At 32.3% G+C, this 12,660-nt stretch overlaps 1 protein-coding gene across 3 annotated transcripts in view; it reads left to right on the top strand.

The window, feature by feature from the left end:
• LOC112687021 (ecdysone receptor) overlaps positions 1-12,660 on the top strand; it is a 45,857-nt gene that overhangs the window by 19,575 nt on the left and 13,622 nt on the right. Inside the window, exons 1-2 of one of the 3 annotated variants that reach the window (XM_025559540.1) lie at positions 7,327-7,625; positions 9,134-9,537. The exons of 1 other annotated variant lie outside the window; for it this stretch is intronic. In XM_025559540.1, the coding sequence (XP_025415325.1) occupies positions 9,249-9,537 (289 nt within the window). In that variant the 5' untranslated portion in view covers positions 7,327-7,625; positions 9,134-9,248. Of the gene's footprint in view, positions 1-7,326; positions 7,626-9,133; positions 9,538-12,660 lie in introns of those variants that run through there. One more of the 3 variants, XM_025559539.1, reaches the window with a different exon arrangement.

A 12,660-nucleotide genomic window follows, 5' to 3' on the forward strand; every position in this document is an offset into this window, starting at 1 on the left:
ATTATTATTATTATTATTATTATTATTATTATTATTATTATTATTATCATTATTATCATCATTATCATCATTATATTATTTATCGCCGTAGTTACGTATTTTCTCGGTAATGCGTTGACGGCCGACATTGAATTATTGCCGCAGACTTCGCGTCTAGAAATGGAATAAATTCATTTTTTTTCACTTATTTATTTATTCCAACCTCTGCGCGCGCGCACAGGCATCGTATACACGTATATTGTACTCACCGTTCATAACATACCACTGCTTCCTCTGTTTTTATATTTACGTGATTACTACACGTCCAGACGATTTTAACCGCGTGCGTCTTTTCAGATCATTATTACTGTTACTATTATTAAAAACATTAAAAACTATACTGCTCAACACTCAGTTACGTACAGGCATATACGCGCGTTTTATCATAATACAATGGTGATTCAATGTTTTGGGCCGAGTCCAATCAACCTGTCAATCTGTGACAACCGAAACTGATTTTTTTTTTTCCGTTCTGACGAAAGCAAATTTCCACTTCTCCATTGCCCCTCGCCCGCATTACAGATGGGATACGAAGTTATCGTCATCATCACGGTTACAACACTAAACAACAACATCGATTTTCCACCGATTTTTTTTTTTTTTTTACTTTTTTATATGTTTTGGTTTTCAAGACTATTTTCCCGATCTGTTTTTTTTTCAAGGACATATTTTTAATGTGGAAACTACTCTGCTGCCGATTTTCACTGTAAACCTTGCAACCGTATCATCCGCTCTATAGTACACGTACCTATATATTTCCATTAATATAACACTAAAATCAAGTGTTCCTTACAGAGTGATGGTGTAAGGACTTCTTAGGAAAAAATAAAATGTCAATCACTGCACCAGACTCGCTTATAGACGCATACCTATTATATTTAAATTACATTATTTATAATGCAGTATACCTATATTGTAATGTATGCTGGAAATAAACCAAATCGCTTTTCTCACGTTCAAAACCATATCATTACACTTATTGTTTGAGACAATATAGTAATATTATGTGAAGTAATAAATATACAAATACATAGGTATGCAAATGGTTAAAAACATTTACAAATACAATAGGGCCATTCATTAATAATGCTTTTACAATATATTATTTCCGAAAAAAAAATTTCGTTCATAGCAATGCGTATCTGTTGTAAATGTACATACATCAACAATTAATTCGGTGTTTGCCGACACCGTAGACTATGCAGTCGCTTGAAATGGCGGTCAAGAAATAGAGAAAAAATAATACAAAGCAAAAAGACGAAAAATATGAGATAAAATAGAAATCTGTGCAAGTAACGGTGGCGGGCGGCAACCTCGCGGCGAATAATGCATATACGAGGTGACTCGTAGCACACAGCACCAACAAAACGCGCGCGCGCGCGCACCAAACAAAATCGTAAATACCTATATCTACAAAATAATAATAATAATAACAGCCATTCGCCGCTTTCGTACGTACATTATATGCGTTGTTGATATCTCTGCCCAGCCTAATAACATATAATATTTTTACGTTTAGTCATCGGGCACTTTGCGCGTGTACCTATCTATATGTACCTGTCTAATACATAGTAATAAGTATACATTACCGCGTGAGTGTTGTCCTTGGAGAACCACACGCGCGCGCTCAGCACATTTCGGGGTGCCCGGAATAATATGAGATGTATTTATGTGTTGATCTCGCGTCAAGAGGAAATGACGTGTCGGTGATTTTAACGTCGGTGCGTTTCTGTCGTTAGTGTTGTGTAAGTTGGTTGTGTTATTTAGTGTGAACAAAATGTATTATTATTATTATTGTTTTATACGTACGTACACCGGTATACCGTACACCTGTAAACGCATCGCAGCGATGTAATAATAGTAGATATCTTCTACGAGTATAGATGTTTATTAACATACGGACGATAGGGCGATATGTGCGCGCGTTCAATAACTTTGGAGGAGAGCAGTATTTTTTAATGATTCGGCTCGTTAAAATTGCTTATTGAATGGGAATAGGTTGAATGAAAATTTCCCCACAGGCAGGCCCCATATAATATATATATACAGGTATATATTACTCCATAGACAAGAATACTATTTACCACATTGCGATAGACTCTTGTGTGTGTATAATACTCCATGTATATGTATTCGCTTATATGTGCCTTTTATACGACAAAAATGTAATAATAGTTTTTTCGACTGTAGAACGACGACCAAATACGCTCAATAGCACCGAGACCGTAGGCGTACGTCGTCACATACTACAAATCGTTGAGGCGCAGTTATAGTTATTATGGTTTTTTTTTCGCGTGTACCAGAAATGACGTGTATGTACCTTAAATAATTATATATGCAAAACACGTGCATATGAAAATAATTTAAAAAAAGAAACATCATCGAATTTTATAAATTTTAATAGTTATTACTCGTTCCTATGTGCTTGGATGGAGAGATTTTTGTGTGGGTTATCACGTTAGGAATTAACGCCGAAAAAGACAGAACAGTGCTGCAACAATGTTTGTCATCACCGTTGTTTGACGCGCGCGCGGACGCCGAGAAAAGATTGGGACGCATAAAAAACACTATGTTATCGATCGAAATATCTCTCGTACTATAAGTTTTAACAATGCCAGCGGGAGTTGCGTATATATTGTTATTATTACGACGTTAACGCATCCGTGACAAGCAAACGGAAAAAAAAACTATGGCGGCGCAAAAACCTATCGATGCTTAAAACGTTGCCAAAGAATAAAACATGTGAGCAAAGAAAAAACTGATTATAATACGGTTGAACAGAGCTTGAACATTGTGAAAAATCTCGTACGCTTTTATTGGAACCATTGGAACCTTATAAGTATTTATAAGGACTGTAATTTAAAATTTTTATTATTGAATTACTCATTGCAAGACATGTTAACATTTGAATTCTAAAATAATATATAGTTTAAGCGAGACGCAGTAATTATATTAAATCACTGTCTACAACTTTGCAAACATGCAATTTTTCATTGTTGTCTTAATGAGTTTATTTTTTTATTTTTTTTTATTTAATAGATTAATGAAGGTAAATGTGAGTTAATTTTTTAACGTAGGTACCCATGCCTGTTTAAAATAATTTTAATAACATATCAAGAATCAAGATCGACCCCTCAGTATTCTTTGTCGTATATTTACATTGTCAGCAAGTTATTTTCCAAAGCTTAAATAATCTACAAAACGACGAAACAAAACTAACAAGTTTCATCACTTAATAAAATAAAAATTCAAAAGATATGTTACGTGAAAAATAACTATGTTTGTAACTGTTATTTTTACAAATATTATGTGATTTTCTATTTAATTTATTATACTTATTAACTTACGGCAAGGACGTGAGGTTAAATTATTTCGTATTTTAATACTTCCAAAATCAATTACTAATTTAGTCAATATGGTTTTTATTTAATTTAAACTTAATGAGTTAAAATTTTAAATAATTATATTATTCCTTGTAGAAATTAATATTTTTTAATAAAGATTCTTTTTCTTAAATTATTGTTATTGATGATGTTAGAGCAGTAAATAATTAAATTTTTCCTTCGCGTACGTTTCCCTGTAGCAGTAATTTAATTTTACTTTTAATATCCATTACATATACTGTAATCTTTAAATAACTTCCTATATAACCAAGTGTTGAAATTTTCTCTTAAAAAATTATCATCAGCATAATTTAATCAATGGTGTTCTCATAATCTAAACTATATATACGCCGTATAATCTCAACACTATTTTGAAAATCCTGGGGTATACTCTGAAGCAGTTCGCGAAGAATTATAAAATAAAGTTTAAAACTGGTGTTAAATGTTTTAATTTTGGCTTAATTTGGTAATGAATATTAATTTTTATGTCAGATGAATCAATCCATTACTATGAAGTAATAGACGGTTTAATATTATACTTCCTGTATTATTGTATTGTGTATATATTTATGCCAAATGGCAATTTACAGGGCAACAGTTCGTGGAGCATACATAAAATTGGATATATCAATAATAGCATAATATAATTTTATTTATAAACTATGATTGTATTGTATATTTAGATATTACTATTGGAGTATATCCAAGTAAATACATGAGTGCCGGTTATCTACGAAATCTACACGTCGCAGTTGATGCTAGTGTTAATCCGTAAGATTTTTTTGACAACTTATTTAAATTATTAAATATTTATAATACAGAAAAGAAAAAGTGTATATTTCAATTTTTTTTATTAGTTTTTACACCTCCTCCTTGTTGGCTACCATCACTGTACGAATCTTAAAAATTACCATATACAGACACATATTGGTGTGTGTAGTACACTCAATAAAAATATATAGAGACATCACTGAATATAATTATTATTCTGCATGATTCGATGTATCTATATAAACGTTAAGTTAAATTATCTTACGGTCTAGCTAGCCGTCTAAGTAATTGTTCAAAAGTGAAACACGGTTAAATTAAGATTTGGTTACTCCTGATTCGTATAATCTGTTGTAACATTGAATTTTTAATCAAAATTTTATGTTCTTATAATAATTTTAAATGTGAGATTTCAATTTTTTATTTTCTTTTTAGTTCGTAATATAATTTTAATGTCGTCATACTGAATTTCTCATATTTATATTACGTATTTTTACATAAAGTATTTTTTTTTTATTATTTTTATTATCATTGTATTATTTACCTCTGACCAATATTACAGCATATACTAAAATACGACGATGGCATTTTAAGTGAATTACAAAATTATAAGTCCTGTGCCTATTAAACCATGATGATCGAGCGTAAATGTTTCTATACAATCTGTATATATATAGTAATAAAGCTATTTTATTTATTTATTTCGATTAATATTCTGTCTTATCGCCAATGATATTGCGTTTTAATTTAAATATTTATGCATAAAATACCACGACAAAATTTCCATTAGTATCAGATTAATATCGGTTGGTCTACACATGTCTATAAATGTACGTGAATTAATGTAGTGTTTAGTATTACCTCATTACGTACTAACCTGATAATTTCGTTTTGTGAGCATCTAATTAGATTGTAAAACATCAACGATTATATGCATTCGCAGAATATTTTTTTTCTATTTCATTTCCACTTTTATATGCACAGATATTTCCTTTTATGATCGTACGATCTCCAGATGGTTCTACCAAGCTCGTAAATTTAAATCGTTGTTATAAAAAAAACCATCACAGGGTAACGTAGGTCGTGTATAGAACCGTTGGTATATATACATATAATGTCGATATACAGGACCTTCTGCAGTATATCCCTCTAGAGTACTATTTTTTTTTCGAACTGAGAGAGAAGCAAAATCAACAAATGAAACTGGTTTTTTCTCTCTGTACCTGCTATAAGTACTGACATTTATATACATAGACGCAGCGTATTGCTTAACGAGTTTTATTCACCGTGTGTCTTATATTACGAACATCGTAAAGAATGTCTAAAGGTTGGAAATACCGAGAGAGGGTTGTATAATAATATGTAACACCTGCTGTACCTAGAGGGGGTTGATGTTGATGTTTTCGGCTTTTAACCCCGCTCACAAGGTGTGCATTGAAATCGTTTCTAAGAAACCTGCCGCAACCTCGCCCCTCTGCTGTTTTATAGTTTCTATCTTTATCTTACCGAAATGTATATATAAAGAAACTAAATCCGTTTTGATAAATCTTAATAAACCAGAATCTACTGCTAATGCGTATTGGTTTTCCTATATCTCGTCTGATGTGCATATATTTATAATATATTTAGATAGTGTAATATATGATCTAGCTCGAAAACCGTATGTAAGCATCTTCTATAATACAGTTATTTATGGATTTCTTAGTATAAAAAAATATCTATTAATCACTGGCGTATGATACGAATAAATTAATATTTACCCTTATAGTCATTAAAATGTACGACCACGTCTCGAGAATCTCTCAACAATCAGCCACGTGATCCGATTGTATTATAACATTAAGCCGTATAATTTTGTATATAATAACAATTTACTTTTCTATAAACTAACTATTTTGTGATGTACAAAAAAAAAGAGTTTTCATCGATCATTTGTAAACTAATAAATTATTATTACTTGATTAATAATGTACAATATATGTAAAATTATAATATAGCTGGTATTGAAAATAAATATTATTCTGTATGTTTGTAAACTTTGAAAAATTAATCTGAGAAAAAAATTTAAATTATTTTTCCACATATAAAGTCTTGTTAACGAAAACGTATAGTTCGAAATCTATATATTTGATTGTAAGCACGGTGATTAGAAAATTATAATAATGATCAAACAATGAATAATATTTTCTTATTATGCGAAGGATAATACGATGGACGACATTGTATACGGCAGGGTAGTAAATTATCCTCTACACTCATCATCTTAATGACCGAATCGTAAAATACAACGACAACGTTGAGGTGGGGCGCAGGGATGGGAGAGAATCTAAGAATTTGAAGTACATCTCTCAAATCAACGGGTTGTTGATGAAATATAGATTATTGTTGTTTATTGTTATGTGTTCGTCATTGGAAATCGTGTGGCACATTTAAAATTATACAGGTTTGGTAGAAAAAATGAAAAGAACAACAAATAATACAAATAATACATCCTAAAACGTTGTTGTTACGATGCAAGCATGTGCGTACGTCGTTCGTGTTTTATACACGAGCTGCAGTGACGGTGACACGACAACGGACCGCACGCGCGGAGAGAGTACTTTCACTAAAGAATATTATGTTCTCTGCCCGAGAGAGTGGTGCATGTGTGTGGTAATATACCAACGAAGAGGGAGCGTTTTAATTTTCTTCATTTTTATTTTCACTCGCACGCACCAGCACGCCCGTCTCGTCTCTCGTCGGCATCTTCATCCAACGCTATGAAACCTACTGCTGCTGTTGCTAGACATCTCGAATTATTTTATTCCATATTACCATAATTATTTTTAATTTATATTATTATTATTTATTGTTATTTTCGTCGCTGTTATATTTTATACAACGTAACTTCGATGGTGGAAGAGGGAGGGGGGTTACGGTGCTCTGGTGACGGCGTAGTTTGTTTATTCGTCTCGGTCGTCATTCGTAGTGGGGGCGGTGGTGGTATATCGAACGGGTAGGCGGGGGAGCAAAGCGTGGCCCTGAACTTATCCCCACCTGACGGCCATAACGGCGGCGGCGGCGCTCTCGTGTTGTGTTGATATCGGAGGCCAATGCCGTCGCCGCCCGGACGTCGCACTCTCTCTCACCTGCAGCCGCCAGTTCAAGTTCATCGGTCCGGCAGTGTCATCCCGTCGCGCGTTCAAGTCTCTCTCGTCCTCGCTGCCGCGTGTTACGTTTTTCTCGGACCAGACGCTTTTCGTGTGCGTTTATATTATTCATTTATTCTTATGAAATGCGAGTTCGATTTTTGTAATTGTATGTTTTCGACAAACGATTCATTTGTGTTTGTCAAGTTCCAACACTTTTGTGTTTCGGTGTTTTTTATTTTTATTTTTTATTTCTTTTCTTCCGCCGCATACCATTCTCGCTGTACGAGGTACGAGACATTTTATGGTAAACAAAACGGGTGTCGTTTTAATAAATATTAATTATGCGGTTATGACCATAGACATTCTGTCGGATTATGACGAAGAAGAAGTACGTTATGATGACAATGTAAAAATACACGTTATATTTTCGTTTTATAATTATCACTCGTTCAGGGTTTTACTTACCTTTATATGAATCGACCACTGTAAGTAATAATTATTACGCGATAGTACGTAAAACTCAATTATTCGTGTATTACGGCCATATAACGTGTGTTTTTAAGTCAAATTACGTCTTCTTCTTATATGTATAATTTATTTTTCTTACAATTGTTGATTTCTTGGTACTTTGTTTATTTGTTTACTTAAATTTCTTTGACAAACTTTAAGCTATAATTTTAACTTGTATTAGTAAAAGCTAATTTAATTTTACCCAAAGTACCTACTAAAGTTAAATTAATTAAAATTATTGAAGCATTATTATTGTTATTATGTCTATTAGAAGCATATTAAAACGACGACCTTTAAACACTCCTGTGACAAAATATGTTTCAAAGCTGTTTTTTAAATCGCCGTATTTCATTCGATGTTCCCTATAATATATTATAAAACTTTTAGGCACAATCATAAATATATATATATATATACAAAATGGTTAAAGTATTTAATGTACATTAAACAATCCAACAATATTGGACTGCACAAAACCTAATTAAAAGACTAATTGTGGGTACTGGCTAAACATATTTGTTATGGGCATAAATATTTCTATTAAGATCACAATATAGACGACGACGCTCGTATCGCGCCTAACATGCATCATGGAATGTTATTTTTAATGGACTTTTTGAGACTCTTGTAATGACATACAGATACCCTGACTCAATGTTAATGACCTTATATACGTTACGGATAAACAGAAAACCGCTTAGCTTAATGGGTTTGTGAAAAAATTATATGTGCCTCGTATTTGACGACCATTATCGCATTGATGTACTGATTAAAGACTGTACATGCATTTTCAACTATTCATCAGCTCCGTACTAATATATTAGAATTACAATTTTAAAAATTAAAATTAAATACATTTTTATTAATATTCTACGATATAACGCGTGTTATAGATCTCTGCTGCGGCAATGTAGATAATTATCTTGACATCTGCATAATATGTTTAGTATATCGTATAAAGAAGAAGAAAAAACCTATTTGATGGGCCGATGATGGAGCACAAAAGATTCTATTGTGTACAATGACGTCACGTTATTAAATCGCTGCTGGTTCCTATATACGTAGTATTATAAGAAACACATTCACATGACATTACTGCATCAGAGCAATGTTGTAGAATAAAAATTTGTAAATTATCTTCACTCCGCCGCATCGTTCTTCCCATCCAAGAATTCAGGGGAGTGGGAGTTCCCCGGGGAGTCGTCATGCAGTCTTTCGGCCCTTCGAAAAAACAGCGGTGAAACATATTAACACGCAGCGTGAATCTATATGCATGGTTGTATATAGTGGACAATTTTACAGAAGTACAGCTATTCTCCTCTCGGTATTACATTTCCCTCGACTACACTGATCGGGCTAGTGACGCAAAGTCCGCTCTGCTGCTTTCCACATGTAAACTGCCATCTAATTTGGCGACATGTTACGACTGGCATCCCAAAACGATGGGGCTATGACTTCGTCATCCGAAGTCACCTCGTCGTCATCTTCTTCGGCCGCCACCGGTTTCTCGGCGACGAGTATGTTCATCAATGCGTTCTTCAGCACCAACAACAGCCCGATGACTCGGGAAAGCTTCGAGTTCCTCCAGGAACTCGACGACAGCTTTGGCGAACAGCCCTCATACACTCACCAACAACGGTACCAACAGGATACTTTAATGAACCGGTTCAATACACAACACAATTCCTCCGTGCCTTTGATAACAGGTAAAAACAGCGGTCTCCAATTACATACATATACGGCGTACGACCGCGTCCAGTGATTTTATAATAATCTGTCAGACATATTTGTGCTGCTGGGGTAGTATTATGATTGTAGTTGCGCAGTTGAGAGGACAAAATTCTTTCATCACGATTGTCAATGTAACATGTTCGTTATTTACTATCTATAATTTTACTTAGAAAAATATTCAAATTAATAACAAGCCATAAATGTATGTGTTATGTGTCTTATATATTTTAAATAATTTGATATATTTTTTAATTGGTTCTTCCATTTATAACTACATTTAAAAGCTATACAAACCAGATTGTGAAATAATTAGTGGAATTACAAGCTGTGCAATGCAGTACACTTCGTTTTCCGTTCGGCTTGAACATTATCCCTCACCCCCACCCAAATAATAATAGCTCTTTTCTAACATGTCAACTATAAAAAATAATAATAACACTCGTCCAATTAAATGCATATTGTTCATTGATCACACCGCCATTGTTGTCATCGAGTTCTGAAAAAAAAATACTGTGCCCCGCGCGTAATCAATCAGTGTGACAGAAAAAATGAAATTCAATGAGGAATATACAAATGTATAATATAGTAGAACTGATTATCTGGAAGAGGTTACCACTTGTTATAAATGCGCATACTTCTTGTATAATACGCCTACATTTTGGCCCACAAACACGATAAATGCACATCACACTTACTAATTAATCTATTTGAATTCTTCTCATGTTATTATTTGTTTTATATATATACTAATATGGCCCGAAATTTTCCATTTTCTCGTATTATTATTATTATTATTTTTTTTTTTTTTGTGCCCGAAAACTCCCTGCACATTATTTAACTATTATGACGTTCTTGATACGTACAATACTATTTGATAGTAAATAACTTGTGTAATGAATCTAAGCACAACATTATGGAATTGTTTTTATAACAAATATTTTGCGCTTAAACTTATAACCATATTATGTTTTTAAATGTCTACTATAGATTTTTTTATTGTTTATATTAATTTTCTTTATGAAAGTTATTATGTGCTCGTAAAAAATAAAAATGTAACATTGGGAATTATGAAAATAGTTATATCTCAATTAATAGATTAAGATATCCAGACGTTTTTTCAGTTATCTTTGTTACATACAATAATTTCACATCGGAAAGGTTTTAAGCTTATGCAAATTCTTTAAGTTAAGTAGTGAATAATGTCCATAAAAATAAAATAATTTCGTAAAATCGTACTCGTGTTTTCATTATATAGGAACTAATAATAGTATATTTTATGAAAGCTATTTTGAGCCTATATACTTATTATATTATTTATGTTCTCTGCAACTGAAAAAATATTGCAATTTTATCTATATTATCATGTGTTAATATAATTTGATGTACATCAAAGAGTCATAATTAACCGGTTTAATTTGTTTAAGGTGAATCGTGATTCATGCTTATTAGTTGTGAGTGTTTTGAATCGTAAGTACGCTGGAATTATGCCAAAACGTTTCAAAATTTCTTAACACGTTCGCGGCCACTTCCTTCCGTTCGAATAATTTATTTGCTATAGACCCGTTAAGTCGCAAGAGTTTCCGACTGAGTGTTAATTTTTGTGCAATCCCTCATAAGTTCATCCGGTTTTAAATTCGTTGTATTTATTGATTATTAATCAATTCATTCGATTAAAATTTCATCAAAAAACCTAAATTCTGGAAACCAAAATCATAAATGCACATTCTTTCGAAGTATAAAATTATTTTTTAATTATGTGTTTATTTTCGATTTTAATTCATTTTATCTCAATCATTAATATTTGCGCGTTAAATAGCCTGTAGTAAATTTAATACTGTTTTATATGACTACTTTGTGGAAGTTATGAATTGAATATTAATTTGTTTCAACCTTGTACCAGCAAAGAAAAAAAATTATGAATAAATACTGATTTAAATTATTTACAAATTCATATCAATTGTTAACATCATATGTTAGACAAGGATCGATAAATTGTTAGTCTTGCGTATTTTAACATAGGTAACTCAACATTTCGTATAATTAATCATAAGTTAAAATACGTGTAAATGTGTTTAAATGACTTGGACAACCCGTACTATTCATTTTAAAGCTATTGTTACTAATTCAAAATTAAAAATCTGTTAACATTAAAGTTCATATATTTTATTATATTATTCAATACCTGGGCTGAGTTCTTTATTACAGTTAATTTACATCATAAGATTATAATATTTTATGATTTATAATCATATTATATAAGAACTGTAAGACTTTACTTTTACGTGTGTGTGTGTCTGTTTGTGTCTGTAGGAAATATTGGTTGATCTTTATACTTGCTGTATTAATACTTGTAGTTTTTCAAAATCATTCTTAGGGGCCAACAGTTTTTTTCGTGTTACGCAATCGACTTAATGAATATTGTACAATTCAATTATTGTAGTAGGTACACACGATGTAACTTGCACATACATTATTTAGTTTTGCCAGTACCGTCGCTAGCCGATTACTTACACGTTAATTATTTTTCTACTTGCTATGAATAATACACATTCGGAGATTTTTGCGTTACGGAAGATTCTCACAACTGCAGAACGCAACAACAATGATGTTCACTTGACCGTGGCAGTAGGAATGAACCTTAGTCGTTCTGTTCTACCGAGTACACGTGCCTATACAGTGTGTACATTATGTGCATTAAAACGGCTATTATATTATTATTATTATTATTATTATTATTATCATTATTTTTATCATCATCATCATCATCATCATCATTATCCAACTGAGCAAATATACTTAGACGACAATAATTATAGCAATATGAATATAAACGTATGTATATTGTCCTCCCACAAAGTATGCACTGCTATATTCTTTATACCCGCCATTCAACCTTTGTATTACTCTGTTGTACCTACCAAAAGAATAATAGTGTGTCTTGTGTGTTTGTATAGCGGTCGACAACTTTTATTTTTTACAATACCTGCTCACTGCAGTGTTTTTTATACCTCCTCACCTCCTTATCAACATGCCCGGTAAAACGTTAAGATTTGTTGTCACTATGTAGCCGTTTTCCTTATCTCTCCCTTACACATAAT

Source organism: Sipha flava, unplaced genomic scaffold (assembly GCF_003268045.1).
Source record: "Sipha flava isolate LNK unplaced genomic scaffold, YSA_version1 32_pilon_pilon, whole genome shotgun sequence".
Lineage (NCBI taxonomy): Eukaryota > Metazoa > Arthropoda > Insecta > Hemiptera > Aphididae > Sipha > Sipha flava.